A 17,164-nucleotide genomic window follows, 5' to 3' on the forward strand; every position below is an offset into this window, starting at 1 on the left:
ATAAAACAATTTAATTAGGGTGCTTTCCTGCTTTGGAGAGCAAAGAAAAAAAATCTGCCCAATGCTTATTGTATTTAGCACCAATACAGGCAGAAAATGTAGCACAAGTTTTTGGTTGAAAGAGCACCTCTGTGTCCATTGAAGGGCGTTGATCCGAAAAGACAGAAAGGACAAGTAAAATCGATTTGAAGCGACCCTCTCTGTCCCTTTCACACCATTCAGAAACTCCATTCCTTCTAAGACAAAGACCAGTGCCTTGGGAATTCTCAGGGGAAAAGAAGACTCCAGTCCCACAAGCCTAGGGCTCTATTTAAAAATTCTTCAATATTCCACTTTAAACCTGGACTCGGTGCTGTGCTCCCTGCATGCTAGTTTCACAGACACCCCCTCTGAAGAGCTAGTCAGGCTAACAATCTTGATTCCCCAACCGGCTTGGCCTTCTGACCAGCCCTGCCAGCCTTTTAGGGTTAGTGCAGTCTTCACCTTTGACCCCCCCCACCAAGACTAGAGTGGCCACCAGTGCTACAACTCTGGCCAAAGTTAAAGCAAAATGACAACAAAAAATATCACTCCTAAATCCAGGGAAACCAGTTCTGCTTCCGCAGCCTGACCTACCGTACCCAATAGCCACCTCTATACCCATTTTTTTTTCTTCCTTCTTCATTTGCAGTGACCTGACCTAACCACCTCTGAAGGGGAGAACTTTAAGTTGTCAGGGATGCATCTCTAGGTTGCGGTGAGTTGCCTGGTCTAATTGTTCTTCCATTAGGAAACCGGAATGCCAGATTATCCCACAGGCACCCAGGCTGGGGAAGGCAGTCATCGATCAGACCTGGCAAAAAAAAAAAAAAAAAAGGGAGGGGGGAGAGGGGGGAGAAGAAAGAAGAGTGCAGAAGAGGAAAGAGGCCCCGACTGTGATCACCTTCACCTGCCCTGGGCCGGGCCTCAGGTTCGAAGATCCTGCGACCTTCAACTAGGGTTGAAGGGGGCAGGACGAAAGGGAGGGGGCACCCCTGAGTTACACAAGTGGCCTCCTTCTAGTAAGAGAACGAGTTCACCACCTCCCCAGAGGGACCTCACCATCCATCCACTCAGTATAACTGATGAGACAAACCGCAAGGAAAAAACTTCTGTAGCCCATATTTATGGTATTAATGAATAGTTTTAAAAAGATTTACACTTCTTATGATCAATATTCTGAGTTATTTCCCTCAAAGTATATAATTACAGTGTCTTCAGAGTTTTCATCATTGTTTGAGGTGGCAAAACCATTTGTAATTTTCATTAGCCAGTAAACATGTAATTAACATTCAGCACTGTGTTTAACTTAATTCCTGTTTAAGACAAGGACAAGAAGCAGCCCAAGAGCGTTAGTTCCATTTGTCAAGTCTGACATACATCTTACCATAACAGTTTCCTAAAATAAAAGATCCGTGTTTCCCCATTATTCTTCTCTTAAAACAAAACAAAACAAAAAAAATCCATTAGTTAAAACTGTATTAAACAGCATGAGGCAGCATAGTTTATTCTAAATTTTTGCTAGTTATTGTATTCCTGCTTCCTTTATTCATCTTAGGGAGTGATGAAGGGAGGGGTGAATTAAGCATTCATTATATGAAGGCATGAAATGGGGAACCCCTCCCCCCAAAAAGAAATCATTTCCTCTTCAGGAAAGTTCTAGAATGGGCACCAGAAAGGGGAGGGAGGCACTGATCCACAGGGGAGAGGGAAAAATCACTTGGGGGGACTTGAGTTAGAAGTAGAAAATGAGGATTCCAGCAGATTCCTAGGAAAATATTGCCCTCCTGTTTCAAGTTCTATCTTTGATCCAGGGTGAGAGGAGCCTGTCTGCCAGTCTCCGAGGCTGCTGCTTTTTCCCCCTCCTCTCCCACCTCTATTTTTTTCCCAACTTGCTTTAGGATTAGCCTCCATCCCTCTCGACCCCAAACAGTGGAATTTGGCTGTGCCTCCGGTCATCTTGCTTTGCAATATCGCCTAGAGTTGTTGGCAGTTTTCTGTTAAGACTGAGCCATTTGCTCCAGCCTCCGACTAAACTCATTAAGTTGGGAGATTTTTTTCAATTGGACGGGTGTTTTTAAAGTCTCGTCTTTCCAGCCCCAAACAAGGTGTAACAACGCACTCTTCCTTCTAAGGAATGAGATGAGAGACAAGGATCACTCCAGACATCTCCTACCTACGGTTTGGGGTTTTTTTTCTTAAAGGCGAGGCTTGCATTCCTCAGCAGTTATGTACAAAGCTCCCTGAAACCTTGTCTCTCTAAAGTTAGTGTGCAGGGTTTTCCAAGGCTGAGAGCGCCTAATACATGGGGAAGCACTTCCTTGAGGTGGAAGATCTCTCCCTTCACCTTTCCTCTTTTTCCCTGCAGGCTAGTGCCTACTTTTTATCAGTTTGCACAATCGCTTAGATAAACACCGAGGAGGAGATTCTCTTTAATTATCAAAGACACATCTTTTCAGGGGGCCAACAAAGCGTTTATTTCACCCGCCAAACTAAAGGAGAGTTATTCCAGTTTAGAAGGAAGATGCAAGCGGTTTGGGACCTTGAACAAGGCAAATATGGTTTTGGTATGTTTACTTACAGTATTTTTTTTCCTCTTTCTCTCCTTTCTCACTTTTCTCCTTGTGCTGTGTGGGGTTGGGGATGACTTGGGGCTTTTCAGAAAATCGGTTTGCTAATGTGTGTGAAATGCCTAGGACTGTGGTTTAAGGGGTTTGGGGAAGGGGGAACAGAGTCAATTCAGTGCATTGCCATATTTTATTACATGTGTGTGGTAGAAGTGATGGAAGGAGGAGAGGGGGAAAATACAATTGCAAAGCTGCCAAAATATGATTAAACCAAAGCATAAAGACTGCGGTGCCTTCCATCTCCTTGTCCTGTCTTCTCAAACTCATTTCCTTCTATAGAGCAAACTGAAAACCAGTCCTATGAGCCTGGTTTTCCAAGCAGCAGACAACTCGGTTTTCTATCAAAGGAGCTGCTAGGCTCGCACTAAGTATCAGAATTTACTGTTCGATTTGCTTCTGCGCTTCATTTTGCAACCTTGTGCTACTGACAGCCAGGCAGGCAGGGAAGGAGGGAGGAAAACCCTGCCGGTCGCCCTCGGCCGCGGTTCGGGAAGGCGAGCGCTCGGTTAAGCTAGGAGGAGAATCGCAAGGAGAAGGGTACTCACCATCGGGCGGGGTGGTGGAGCTGGCGTGCGGATTTCAGGCAAACGTTTACCTTTTTGCTGTCTATTGCAACCGCGCTGGGCTGACTTAAGAAGCAATTCTGTGCTCTTGTCCAAAACGTTCAGAGAATGGTTCCTCATTTTTAAAAAGGCAGCGAGAGAGACGACAGAGACAGAGAAAGAAAAAGAGAGAGAGAGAGGAGGGGGTGAGGGGGACGCACATAAACCCAGTTCAAAAAAAAAAAAATCATCACCTCTTCACCAGTGACTCGGGAAATGCAGAGGCGGCGAGATCCGAGTACAGCCCAACCAAGCCAGAGCCAATTAATTTTAAATCCTGAAGAATTATTCAGATTAAAATGTACAGAAGTTTCATTCTCCTATGCCTACGTGAGCCCAAAGTCGTTTCCCTTTAAGAGCTCCTTTTCTTTTAAAGTTGAATTTTAGGCAGAGAGGACTCTTACACTAGGGGGCAGACAGATACTGTACTTGCTCCAATCTTAAGCAATTTTTTCCCTCCCAGCATATGCTCTGATTTAGCACTGTAAATTTTTCAGAGGACCCAACTCTGACAGCCCCTGGTGATTTTCAAAGTACCACAAGCCAGTGGTTAAAAATTGCATTGACTTGGAAGTTCAGAGGGACACAATGGAAGCCCCTTTCCCTATTCATGGAGCTCCAGTGTGGTGGAAGAGAAAAACACACACGGACTAGATTGGGGGAAAGGAGGAATTCAATGAATCCTGGTGGACGGAACTGGTTTCTACTGAGTTCAGAGTTAAACTCCGAATGTGCTGGGGTCTGTATTCATATTATGATTTAATCTGTGAAGAATTACAGACCATTCGGTCACTTTTTGCAAGAAAATCATATGCCTGGATGTTTGGGTCCCCCCCCCATATTAAGACAAATGTTTTTTCCAACTTTCACCAGCCAAATTAAAGCTTGCCATTCCTCTCATTAAAATAAATTTACATTTGCAATAAAAGACTAGGCTGGGTTTTTAAAAGATAATAATAATATATTGATATTTATCTTTTAATCTGAGAACTTTATGATCTTAGAGTTAAGGCAAATAAGCATCTCTGAAGAAGACATTTTAAAATTTCCACATCCTTTTTCTTCTTAGCCGGCTATCTCTTCTTCCATGCAATAAAATTAACTACAATTCATATGATTATCCCCGCTTCTAACCAGCATTGCTATAACTAAAGGACTCCTAAAATGCAGAGTGAAACTCCTTTGACTTCATGGTAGCCCTGTGTTCGTACATGTAACTGGCTCCAATCCTTTAGGAGAGATAGTTGGGAAATTCTTCATTTTCAATACAAGGCCATCAGAGTCTTCAAATCCCACCCCCCCCCAAAAAAATCTCCAAATGAAGATTTTTCTTCCTCAAAATCATCATCTCATATGTGTATAAAAAGTGATCTTGCTATGGAAGTGTCCACACTCAAGAGACAAGATTAAAATTTCCCTATAATCAATTATTCTCATCTTCTATTAAATTGAGATGGGAATACACATTAGATTTCATATCTCAACCCCAGCCCCACTATATGACTGAGCTTGCCCCTAAACTTCTGATATTATAGCATTAGGCAATTCCTCAAATCATAGAGTTAAAAGGGAAAAAAAAAACCCAAACCTTTCCCTCTGAAATAATTTCTTTTCCATATTTCTTATGCTCTTTAGGAGAAAGTTATATTGTGTCTCTAATCAGCCTGAAATTTTCAGCCTAGTTTCACTCTGTGGCAGTCTTATTACATACCATGTTTATGATAGTTCAGTGTCCATTATAAATTGGTATTTCTTAAATATTTAATTAATGTCAGCACCTGAAACCTTAGTGAAATATGTTATTTCAGAGAAGAAAGACAAGGCTAAGAGGTTTTCAAGGTTGTAGTTTAAAGGGAATTTTTGATTCTCTGAAAACCAGCTCCTTTCTGTTCACATCTGCACTTAATCCTTACCTCGATATGTAAAATACACTGAAACAAAGTGTAATTTAAACATGTCAATTACATGTATGGTTTATTTTTTAAAATATTTTCAGAATTTTTTGAGCTATCAAGGATGCTTTTCCGAAGTCATCAATTTACTCTTTATGGCATTCATTATTCCCTGGAGCTTAGCATCTTTTGTGCAAAATATTGTAATTGTTCATAAACCTGTTTGGCTTACAAGTTTACAGTTTTTCTTTGTGCAAAGTGTCTGATGGAAACATAATTTTCTTGTATAAATGTGGACTAATCACAATTCATTGACTGGGTCATAATCAAACAGCAAGATTACTGCAATAGAGTATGTGGTCTGAGGTAGTGATTCTACATGTTTGATGTTTAAAACCAAACACCCTGGAATTCAAAAACACAACACTCTCAATGATTTTAGCACATTGAGTAAAAAGGCATAGGCTATGAAGTTGTTCTTTTTCGTAGTGATTCTCTTGAAGTAGAATATGGCTTGTATGTGGTTCTTGTGAGTTGTACTGCTATTTCCAATTTGGGGAAGAATTTCTGGGTGTGTTTTAATGACTATAAGAATGCTTAAAAGGAACTTGAAGAACAATGACGTTCGTACTCAACTGTTCTATAACCTAGAAGCATAGTCTCGGAAGTCTTTGTCTGTATACGTTGACAAATGTGTATCTGATACATGTGCGCTTACATGTGTGTAGAGAGGGTGTGCACAGGGAAGGTTGAGCGGATGCCTCCGCCTGTCCATCAGCGGGCAGAATGGTCTTTTCCCTCTTACCACGACTGGGTGTGTGGCAGGATGTTGGCTTGAGAGCTAGCTAAAATCAACAAGAGAAAATAAAGTTGAGTGAAATTTATTTTAATTGCGTCATGACAATAAGATGAACTCTACTTCTGCTTCTTAGCATCGGAGATGTTTTATTTGAGCAATTAAAATGTCAGGCCATAAACCTGTGAAATGTTAACTCTACAAGGAGGAGACGGACATTGAATGCCCCCCCAAAGAAATAAACAAACAAAACTGAGCTATCAACCGAGCAAATGATCAGAGTTGATTAAGAGAAGGGGTTACCATCACCCGGATTTGACCAAATATTTCGTTTGGAAAATGACTGCAAGCTCAATTTGTGGCACCTTCCCATCTCCCCTCCCTGCCCCTCTACAATGAATCCAGGGAACTTTCCCCTTTTCTTTGGCATCGTGGGCACCAAGATGCGCGGAGAGTTCCGGGCCATGCGCAAGCGGCAGATTTTGTGGCATTGCCAAGTTGAGCGAGGCAAGTCCTCTATTCCATCCAAAGCTTCTCGCGGAGCCTTTAAGAGGCGTTGTGTGTGCGCGCCGCGCTTCTCTCCCCGCCCGGGTGGAAACCTGGGGTTCGAGGTGCGGGGAGAGCGGGGGCCGCGCTCCCAAGGCCGGCGCGGGCCCATCCCCCGCTCGGCTGCAGGGGCGGCGCGGCCACCCGGTCCCCGCCCCCCTTCATCCCCCGCGCTCCTCGCGCAGCGATCCGGACACCGCTCGCGCTAGGACCGGGCTGCGCTCACGGCCGCCATGGCGGGGCCGCTGCGCTCCGGCCAATGACGGCGAGGGGGCGGCGCGCGCGCGCCTGGCCAGGCCAACCCCGGCTGCTGCCTTATAAGGCGCGCCGTCGCCATGGCAACGTGCGCTAAGTTGCAGCAGTCGTGTCAAAGTTCACTATATAGAGAGCTCAGTGAGCTGATCGCGGAGAAGCCACTTCTGCCAGCCCCGGCGCCTATAAATCGCATTCCCTCCCGCGCCCCCCTTTTTAGCATATTTGATCACTTTGATTCTCTGTTCTTTTCTCTCCGCGGTGTGTGTGTGCGTGCGCGCGTGTGTGTTTTCTTCTCCTCCTCCTCCTCTCCCCGAGTTGCCTCCTTTCTCCGGTTGCCGTACTGCCTTTTTTCCCCCTCTTTCATTCTTTCTCTCGGTCTTTTTCTCCCCCCTCTGCGCACGAAGGATGTGCTTCTAGGTGGTGATCTGCCCTCCTTTCTCTCTTTTATCATTTCTCCCCTGCCGCCGGCGAGTTGACTCTTTCCCTATGTGTGTGAGGCGGCGGCGGCAGCAGCAGCAGCAGCGGCTCCGGCGGCGGCAGCAGCGGCAGCAGCGACTTCACCGGCGGCGGCGGCGCTAGACGCGGCGGCTCCGGGCCCGACCCGGCGGCTTCGGCGGCGGCTCCGGCGGCGGCGGCGGCCCGGGCGGCCCGCAGGGAGCAGAGAGCGGCCTCCACCAAGCAACTGAGAGCAGCGGCCACCGGAGCAAGCGAGGCGCGCGCCGGGCGCCCGGGGCAGGCGGCGGCGGCGGCCCAGCGCCAGGACGACGCCGCGCAGCGCCCGACGCGGACCACTTTCATGCTGATTCCCCCGGACCCGGGCAGTGCTCTGGCCACTCAGCGGGCCGCCGGCCTCCGCCCCGGCCTGCCTGGCTCCCTGGGCGCGCCCGCGCCCGGCGCCTCCGCTCTCCTAGTCCTCCAGATTTCGATGGCTTTCCTGAATGGCTGACTGTGGGCTGCCCTGGACTTGGCCCCCGGACAGTCGCCTCTCCTCCTCCTCCTCCTCCTCCTCCTTCTCTTCCTCCTCCTCCTCCTTCTCCTCCTCCTCCTCCTCCTCCTCCTCCTCCTCCTCCTCCTCCTCCTCCTCCTCCTCCTCCTCCAACTCCTCGGCTGCACACCAGATCTGAGAGGGAGTGAGTGAACGAGAGAGGGAGGGAGAGAGTGAGAGCGAGCGAGATCTTTGGAGAGATTTTTTTTTTTTGCCTTCTACTTCTGTCTTGAAGCCAGACAATCGACTTGCAGCTCTCCCTCCCCTCCCTCTCTCTCCACGTTCTGCTCCCACTTGCTCTCTCCTGTACCCTTCCCCTCCCCTCCCGACGGAAACCCCCCGAAATCAACAAAGCTGAGCCGAGGGAAACAAACAAAACAAACACACCGGGCCAGACAAGCAATCGACAAAACTTTGCAAAAGCAAAAACAAAAAAGGAAAAACTAACCAACCTCAATCAACTAGCCCTGAGCCACCCGGGGCGCCCTCCCGCGCCCTCTCGCACCCTCGCACACACAAAAGGCGGCGCGCCGGAGCCCGAGACCCGGGAGCCGCCGCCACCCCGCCGCCGCCCGCAGCCAGGGGAGCAGGAAGTCCGGACTCGGCCCCCATAGATATGGCAATGGTAGTCAGCACGTGGCGCGACCCCCAGGACGAGGTGCCCGGCTCCCAGGGCAGCCAGGCCTCGCAGGCGCCGCCCGTGCCCGGCCCGCCGCCTGGCGCCCCGCACACGCCACAGACGCCTGGCCAAGGGGGCCCGGCCAGCACACCGGCTCAGACAGCGGCTGGCGGCCAGGGCGGCCCTGGCGGCCCGGGCGGCGACAAACAGCAACAGCAGCAGCACATTGAGTGCGTGGTGTGCGGGGACAAGTCGAGCGGCAAGCACTACGGCCAGTTCACGTGCGAGGGCTGCAAGAGCTTCTTCAAGCGCAGCGTGCGGAGGAACCTGAGCTACACGTGCCGCGCCAACCGGAACTGTCCCATCGACCAGCACCACCGCAACCAGTGCCAGTACTGCCGCCTCAAAAAGTGCCTCAAAGTGGGCATGAGACGGGAAGGTATCGGCCTCTCATTTCTTCCCCCTTCACTCGGGGTCCCGGGGCCCTGGGTGCGTTTGACTAGCCTGCTCTGGGTAAGGACACAGAAGCCCCAAGCTCTTCTCTTCATATTGCAGTCGAAAGGGGTTTTATAACTAGAAGCGAGTTCTGCACTGGAACCCATACCCCTAAATCCGCATGCTTTGGCAGACTGATTTCCTTCTTTCTCTTCGCGCTGTTTTCATTTCCTTTGCATTGATTGCGAGTTCATTCGAGTTCACCCTTCTACAAGGGATGGGTTGTTGTTTGTTGTTTTAAAAGCCTGGTCTCTCCCTCTTTTCCTCTTTCTGTGTCCCCTTGTTTTTCCTGCACGTTCAACATATGTCCCTCCTCCCCACTCCTCTCCCTAGCCCCCACCCTCTCTAAAAAAATCTGAGATTGTACTTTTGTACAGGAGGTTCAAATTACAAATGGCAATTTTATGCACTTCGCCGTATTAACGCTGCTGCCTGGGCAGAGCTCATGTGACCCTCCGTGGATTAACGTTCTGCTAAAAAAAAAAAAATAGCTGTTTTCCTTTTTCCTTTCACTTTTGAAATGAGGAGAGCTCTATAGGGAGTAGGAAAGGGTGGTCGAGGGACCTTAGGCGGCTGCTTTCGCTCTGCGCGAGTTGGGTCTTTGTGATATAAAATTCGCCAAGCGCCGCGAGCAGTGCTCTACCAATGGCGCGCTCCGTGCGGGGCGCGGGCTCCGGGTTGGGGCGAGCCAACGCCGGGGTTTCTTTGTGTTTCTGCGAGAGCGACTCTCCCGGTCCGGAGTCGGATAACAGCCGGAGCCCGAGCCTCGCCGCCTTTCCCAGGCCCTCACGGGCCCTGCCAGGGCTCCTCCGGCGCCCGCAGCCAGCTCCCTGCCTCTCTCCGGCTTCCTCTTGCCGTAGTCGGCCTCTCTTCCCGACCTCTCTCTCCGTCTCTTTCTCCGTGTACACTGATTAGGCAAACGCCAGACCTCGACAATCTGCTCGTCTGTTACCGGGCTTCCCCGCCGGGCTGGGGCTGGGGCTGGGGCTGGGGCTGCAAGGTTTGTGGAGAGTGGATCCGGGGTGGCCACAGGCCGTCTGGGGGTAAAAACCCTTGTGTCTTTTGCAAAAGCGTCTCACCCTCCCCCTAGACTCGCCCCTCCCGCTCCCTCTCCTCCAATCAATAAGAAATATCAGCTGTTTAGCAGTAAAGAAGAAAGATGCCCCCGGAATGCTACATCCCGCCCACAGCGCCAGGGACCCCAGGCAAAGTGGCCAATTCTGGGTACTAGGCAGATCCGCCAGAGCGGGCCTGGGATGCAAGTGTGCAACTCTGACCTTTAGGGCTTCCCTGGGTGATGATTTGAGAGGAGTGTTGCCAGGGCCCAACGACTCCCAGGATTGTGGCAGGCCTGCCTGGTTCTTTCATTGCTAGGGATCTGGGGCACTTGGGGGTCGGGCTGGGGCAGATCCTGCCGGGTTACCCAGGCTGATAATTAACTGTGGAGTATCTCCTTTCCTCCCTGCAGCGGTGCAGAGGGGCAGGATGCCGCCCACCCAGCCGACCCACGGGCAGTTCGCACTGACCAACGGGGACCCCCTCAACTGCCACTCGTACCTGTCCGGATATATTTCTCTGCTGCTGCGCGCTGAGCCCTATCCCACGTCGCGCTTCGGCAGCCAGTGCATGCAGCCTAACAACATCATGGGCATCGAGAACATTTGCGAACTGGCCGCGCGGATGCTCTTCAGCGCCGTCGAGTGGGCCCGGAACATCCCCTTCTTCCCTGACCTGCAGATCACGGACCAGGTGGCCCTGCTTCGCCTCACCTGGAGCGAGCTGTTCGTGTTGAATGCAGCGCAGTGCTCCATGCCCCTCCACGTAGCCCCACTTCTGGCCGCTGCTGGCCTGCACGCTTCACCCATGTCTGCTGACCGGGTGGTCGCCTTTATGGACCACATACGGATCTTCCAAGAGCAAGTGGAGAAGCTCAAGGCACTGCACGTCGATTCTGCCGAGTACAGCTGCCTCAAGGCCATAGTCCTGTTCACCTCAGGTAGGAAGAAGCCCTGTCCTCTCATGCCCAGAAAGTTCTAGTGCAGAATTCGGGCCTAGAGAACTTGGGAGTTACCAGGGCAAGCCCACCCTCCCCCCTCAAAAGGTCAAACTGTGGAATGTAACTCAAAGTGGGAACTTTGTATAGCTTTTGAGCACCACCAGACCTGGCCTGGCTAGAGAAGAAGGGTTGCACACAGGATGCTTCAGATACAGTGTCCCCAAATGGGCTATAGGGTATCCTCTCAGGCCTATTCCCCTCCTGCAGTGACCAGACTAGAATGCACTCCCTCCTTTTCCTCCCTGAGCTAAGGCCTTCTGGGCTAGTTGACCCTCAGGGAATCTCCTCAAGTCCCTGGCTTTCTCTAGCACCCTAGCTGGGCCTCTAGGAGATGCCCCTGGGCACTGGATCAGAGATGGCATCATCCTGTAGGAGAAAGTTTGCCCCTGCAGGGGAGAAGTTTGCCTGCTAACTCAGTAGGAGTTTGAGCTTCAGGCAAATTCAACCTAAGGGCAGCAATTTTCAAAAATCATTTTCATTAAAATAATGCAGACTGCCAGGAGAAGAGAAGAGCTGTCATTAGGGGCAAGAAGAGGAAAGGGACCATCACAACTCCAGAATGTCTGCAGGGGGTTGAAGTATCTGGCCTCTTGTTTCCCCCTACCTAGGCAAACACTTAAGGCAATTTCAAACAATCCCAAGTATATGCCAACTTAAGCTGGATATGAATGTTACTGGTGATATAAAACCATCATTGACTGCATTATGAAATATAATTAGTTTGCATGTAGTTTAACCTGTGTGAGTAATAGATCTGATATTAATTAACTCTTGAGGCCAAATGATTTTTGAAAGTGCCTGACTTTCCATTTCTGGCCACACCTGAGCCTTTTGGCTGCCTCCAGGCTGAGTTCAGCATAGCCCAGGTGGGTGGAAATTACCCCCTCCCTTCACATTCTTGTACTAAGTTGTCAGCTGATCCCTTTGTCATGGCTGAGAGGGGAAAAGGGTTCCGGACTAAGAATAACAACATTTGGACATTTGCAGGACTTGGAACCTTATCACCAACTACAGTTTTTTAAGCTTGTAATTTGGGAACTAGAAAAGATGTATAGTTAGTGTGGCAAAAAGAGAGAGAGAGAAATCCTTATTGTTTCAAAGTCTGGGAGAACCAAGTCATTAGCAGAATCTATTGCAAGTTCTCCAGCCTCAACCCTCTTTTATACATTACTGCCTTTCACTAAAGTCTCCCCTGACAGCCACCCCAAATCCTGCCTTTGGAAGTCCTTAGGTAATCAATTAGAGGGCAGCATCTGGGCAGGGAACTGCTGAATTCAGAAGCTAAGATCTGGTTTATTTTTTCTCAGAAGCCTGTCAGATTAAGAACATTTACCTAATGCAAATGTCCAGGCAGGATAGTCCCCTGACCCAGGGCCACCTTCACCCCCTTTCTACAACCTGACACCCATCCCATAGTCTCAGAAGGTGGGAATAGTTATTAATTTCTTGGTATCATTGTTAGTTCTTTGCCTTACCCTTGGTCTTTCAAGGGAAGAAACGCCTGATACTGTCGTAACAGTTTAATTTATTACTATTTGCAAAATGTGGAGGCCTGTGTGGAGAATGCAAATTGCCTCACAAAGAGATAAAGGTTCCTGTTATCTGATTCAGAGGGAGACACACAGTGCGGAGAGAAGGAGTCCTAGACAAACAGCTTTTAATTTCTGACCACAGACACCTAGGCATTCTGTGGACATGCAGAGTAGTAGACACATTTGAGGAGGTTGCATGTGTTATGGTTCTAGTGGTAGAGATGGTGGCTGCTGTTTTCCAATATCTATTTTAATGATTCACAATATGCATGTGTTAACCCCAGTCTTGTCTGGGGAGCCCCAAAAGGTCAGGTCACAACCTGAACTGCCTTCACCAAGAAGCCTCTCATTTCAAAGGCACTTATTGTATTTTCACGTATCAGAAAAAGAAAAGTGTTTTCCTGAAGATAACAGGGAGGGGGTGCTTCTTGGAAGGACCTGGATTTAAAAAAAAAAATAAAATAAAGGGGGTGGGGGAAAAGGGAGAGAGAAGAAAAGGGGGAAAAGAAACAGCTCAAATGAACAGAGAGATCACAGTTTGCATGGCTGCCCTTCAATAGACTAAACTGACAAGATCAGTTTTAAAGGGCCACTTAAATCAGTTTCAAAGACTGGAGAAAAATGAGTCGCCCTCTTTGGGGAGAATCTGAGGCTGGGTTGTGGACGCCATTACTTGAGGCTGGGCCAGGTTGTTGCCCCACTACCACTACTATATAATTATAAGCCAAACTATTATTTACAGAGGAAGAGGGGGAGGAGCGCTTGTAGTTTGGGTTTTGTCTGTTTTTCTGTCTGTGAATTGACTGGGTCCCGATATACCCAATGTATTTTGCTTGGGCCTTCCAGTAACCCAGCCTGAGGTCTTAGTCAGTGAAAGGCATATAGTACACTAAGGTATGTTTTATTTTAAAGCAAACACTCTAAGACCATCTCATGCTTTCTCCTCACTCCCTTCACACATATATACTCACCTACCCTCCAAATTTTCATAGTATAGACATTTGCTCCAACTCCTATAGGGGTAGCTTGACATAGCACTGTACACACATCTCATGTGACCCATTTCAAACCTCTTAATCTGATGACTGAATTCCTCTTCTTCTTCTTCTTCTTCTTCTTCTTTTTTTTTTTTAACTTTCTTCCAGATGCCTGTGGTCTCTCTGATGTAGCCCATGTGGAAAGTTTGCAGGAAAAGTCCCAGTGTGCTTTGGAAGAATATGTTAGGAGCCAGTACCCCAACCAGCCAACGCGATTTGGAAAGCTTTTGCTTCGCCTCCCTTCCCTCCGCACGGTCTCCTCCTCAGTCATAGAGCAATTGTTTTTCGTCCGTTTGGTAGGTAAAACCCCCATCGAAACCCTCATCCGGGATATGTTACTGTCCGGCAGCAGTTTTAACTGGCCGTATATGGCAATTCAATAAATAAATAAATCAAAATAAGAAGGGGGAGTGAAACAGTGAAAGAAAAGGCAAAAGACTGGTTTGTTTGCTTAATTTCCTTCTGTTAAGAAAGGATATAAAAGGATGTTACAAGTTTGCTAAAAGAAGAGAGGGGAAGAATTTAATGGACTGTGAATTTCAAAAAAAAAAAAAAGACTGTCAAATGAACTTTTACAGAATGCATTAAAAAAACTCCTGTGTTGGTCAGAACAACTTGCTACTTATCATTTTTGTATAAAAAGGAAATTAGTCTTTTTCTTTTTTGGTAAAATTTTGAAAAAATATTGCTAAAAGTGCATTTAAGGAGATTGGGAGAAAATTAGCAGAATGGAGAAAGTCTTTTTTTTTTTCCAAATTATTAATTGTCCTGTGTCTATGTACCTCTAGCTGTTCTTTTTTGTACTTTTCTGGTTCCAAACCAGTTTATTCTGTGGTTCTATAATAAGTTTTGATATAATCTTGGCTTCTTAAAAACTGTGTATCATTAAAATATATGTTCTGCAAGAATTAAAACTGAGTCCATGAAAATATCATAGGAAGACATAAAACTTTAAAGGCAACTTAAAGATGGAAACGCACTTACAAGTGGTGACCAAAAATTTTAGATGAAGTTGAGCACTCTAATTAGAGAACTGGAGGAACCACATACAACATTTAACTTCCCCTACCTTCCCCCCTCCCAAAAAAAAAGACACCAAGACAAACCTAGGTTTTTAAAAATATTTTAAGAAAGAGAATGAACTGTGGAATTTATTGGCAGCCAAGGAATGTGTCCAAGACACATGCTGAGGTTTTGAATAAAAAGTGAACTTTTGTAATTTGAATTGGGTCCCCCGCTTAGTTCTTGAATTGTTATGAAAATCCTATATCTGTTTGTATATTTGCAAGCCCTTTGTATTATAATTGTTGATATTTTCCCTTTTTAAAAAATACCATTGAAATCAGCATGACAAAATAACACTGTTGGCACTTATAGGTAACGTGATTGATTCAGTATCTTAGAGTTTACAGTTTGTGTTTTAAAAAAACTGAAGGTTTTTTTTTAAGTGCAACATTTCTGTATACTGTAAAAGTTATAATAACTGAACTGTTTGGTCGAGTCTTTGTGTGTTATATTCCAAGGAAAATTGAAAGTATTCAGAAATTAAAATATTATTTGATATCTGAAACCTGTTTGGCTGTCCCCACTCACTGTCTTTCCATCGAGCAGAGCCCCTGTGAGCTTTTGCTGAGCGGGCTGGGGTCCTCATTTGTTTACTCCCCTCAGTTAGTTTACTCAAAGGTGGACTAGTGTATTTGCCTGTTTAATTTGGGTGTGGGGGGGAGCTAAAGTTAATGGTTTATCTATGGTTTAGGAAGTGCTACACTGATATAGTAAGCCACCTCCATTCACCTAATCCTCCTTTTAATTAAAAATGGATTTTCCAGGAAAAAAAAAAGGCCCTTATATTTGTCACACTTAAGTGCCTGCTTAGGGAAGGTATTGTGAAAAGTATTAGAAATCTTGAGATCAGTATCTATTTTATGATCAGAAAAAATACTCTTTTGTACATTTCTGACAGTTACGCAAAAGATCGTTCAAGCAAGCTAATCACAGCATTGTAAATAGAGGGCAGTTGTTTGCAATGGGTTTTTGCTTAAGTAAGTGTGATTTTTTAAATATTCTGTGGTTCTCATCTAGCGTGGTTGTTGAGAGGATTTCAAAATCAGTGGTATAGTTTATAGTGCTGAAGCGTCTGTTTTTAATGTATATATGATAACTTGCAATTGGGCTGCCTCTCCCCTCCCCCTTTACCTTCAGTCTGTGAGAGCATGACCAGAGGTCAAGGGAATCTTTTCCAGTGGGTTATGTACATAAAAACACATCGACATTTGGACATTTCAGATTGTGTAGATACAATCTGTACTGCTCTTGGAATCCTTTGTCTTTAGAAGCCAAATTAAGAAAAAGAAGAGAAAGAAAGAAGGAAGAAAACTTTACAGGATGTGCTGATTTGGAAGTAGTAACTATTTGTTTCAGCCCCCGCCCCCTTCTCTTTTCCTGGTTTGGAAAAAGCTTAGTGTTGGGAGTTTGCGATTTGTTCTTATTTAGACTTTCCAAATTGCCCTTCTTCAATATATTTTACCATGCTGTGGTTTAATCTTAAAATTGGGGGTGGGGGCTGGTGAAGGAGGTTAAAGAAAAGAGATCATTTTGTAAAGTCTATTAAACTTTGATACTCAGTTCTAGTCAATACATGCAGACCAGAAAAATCTGTCTTGATTTGTGCATTTGAGCAGAGTTCTCCATCAGACCCTCATGTCCTTTCTATATGTATGTGTGTGTGTATACATACATATATATATATATATATATACATATATATGTATGTATTCTTATTGCACAGTATCTCTGACCTTTAGATGGAGGTTATGTTGGTTGTTTATTTTCTCCACTTGCAAGTGCTATCCATGTGAGTGTGTGAAGTTTTTCTAATAAGTAAAACACAGGCCCTTTTCCTTGTTTGTTTTGTGTTAGTTTATTGTAAACAGTCATTTGTTGTAAATTGTTATTGGTATTAAATTATAATTTATGATTTTCAAAGCAAAAGACAGTCCCTGTTTTATTATGCTTTAAGCATGTGTTCTAGACGTGGAAAAATCTCTTTAAGTTTCAGCAGTAAGCTCGAGGTCTTTAAGGTAGAAAAACAGGACTCAAAAATTTTCAACCGGTTAAAACAAAACCCCTTGTATACGTTTAGAGTGGCCAGAGGAGGATCTGTTTAGAGTCTTGAGTTCGGTTTAAGTTTATTGCATTTAAAGAAAGTTTTTCTTTTCACGCTGAGTTAGAACAAAAGATCTTTGCTGCGACTGAATTGGACAAAAGACGAGGGCTGGAACCCAGCGAATGCGTTCTGTGTGAAATTGACGAGATCTTTAAAAAAGCTGCTAAACATGGCGACTCTTTCCCTTTAAGTGTCTCTTTTTCCTTGCTGGTTTTTTTTTTTTTTTTTTTCCTTCCTCCATCTGATCTGAGCTCGCTTTATTTCTTTTCCCAACCCCGCTCCCCCTCCTCCTCTTGGCGCTCGGGGGTGTGAGAGAACCCAGTTAGACGCGAAATGCAACAATAGTCCAAGGAGAGAGAGAGGGGCGATCGCTCCTTCTTGCCACTTTCAAACAAACCTGGGGAAAAACTGAGCAGGGGGGGCATTCTAGCCTGTTCGCTCGGCTCGCGGTGGCCCTGCCTTGGTCTTTCACGATTCGCGTTCTGTGGGTCGCCAGAGGCTGGGGCTGAAAGTTAGCGGGCGACGTCCGGGGCTGGTT

The 17,164-nt window shown here is 46.5% G+C and overlaps 2 protein-coding genes across 27 annotated transcripts in view; one reads left to right on the top strand and one right to left on the bottom strand.

The window, feature by feature from the left end:
- The window catches only part of LOC144378022 (uncharacterized), a 109,071-nt gene extending 103,197 nt beyond the window's left edge, over positions 1 to 5,874 (bottom strand). For 13 of the 24 annotated variants that reach the window (XR_013439455.1, XR_013439456.1, XR_013439461.1 and 10 more), the window contains exon 1: positions 3,191 to 5,874. The gene's annotated coding sequence lies outside the window, so the exon portion shown is untranslated. The remainder of the gene's footprint in view (positions 1 to 3,190) is intronic. The other 11 variants (XR_013439467.1, XR_013439466.1, XR_013439465.1 and 8 more) reach the window with 8 other exon arrangements.
- Positions 1,811 to 15,030, top strand: Nr2f2 (nuclear receptor subfamily 2 group F member 2). Of its 3 annotated transcripts, none has more exons than XM_005320100.5 (3): positions 1,811 to 2,585; positions 10,304 to 10,831; positions 13,569 to 15,030. In XM_005320100.5, exons 1-3 carry the CDS (start codon positions 2,543 to 2,545, stop codon positions 13,841 to 13,843), a joined length of 846 nt encoding a protein of 281 aa, XP_005320157.1. In that variant the 5' UTR covers positions 1,811 to 2,542; the 3' UTR covers positions 13,844 to 15,030. The 3 variants fall into 3 exon arrangements, with proteins under 3 accessions (XP_005320157.1, XP_005320154.1, XP_040131848.1); XM_005320097.4 differs by lacking the exon at positions 1,811 to 2,585 and adding an exon at positions 7,875 to 8,779; XM_040275914.2 differs by lacking the exon at positions 1,811 to 2,585 and adding an exon at positions 8,742 to 8,853.
- Positions 15,031 to 17,164: the final 2,134 nt, after the last annotated feature.

This window comes from Ictidomys tridecemlineatus, chromosome 5 (assembly GCF_052094955.1).
Source record: "Ictidomys tridecemlineatus isolate mIctTri1 chromosome 5, mIctTri1.hap1, whole genome shotgun sequence".
Taxonomy (NCBI): Eukaryota; Metazoa; Chordata; class Mammalia; order Rodentia; family Sciuridae; genus Ictidomys; species Ictidomys tridecemlineatus.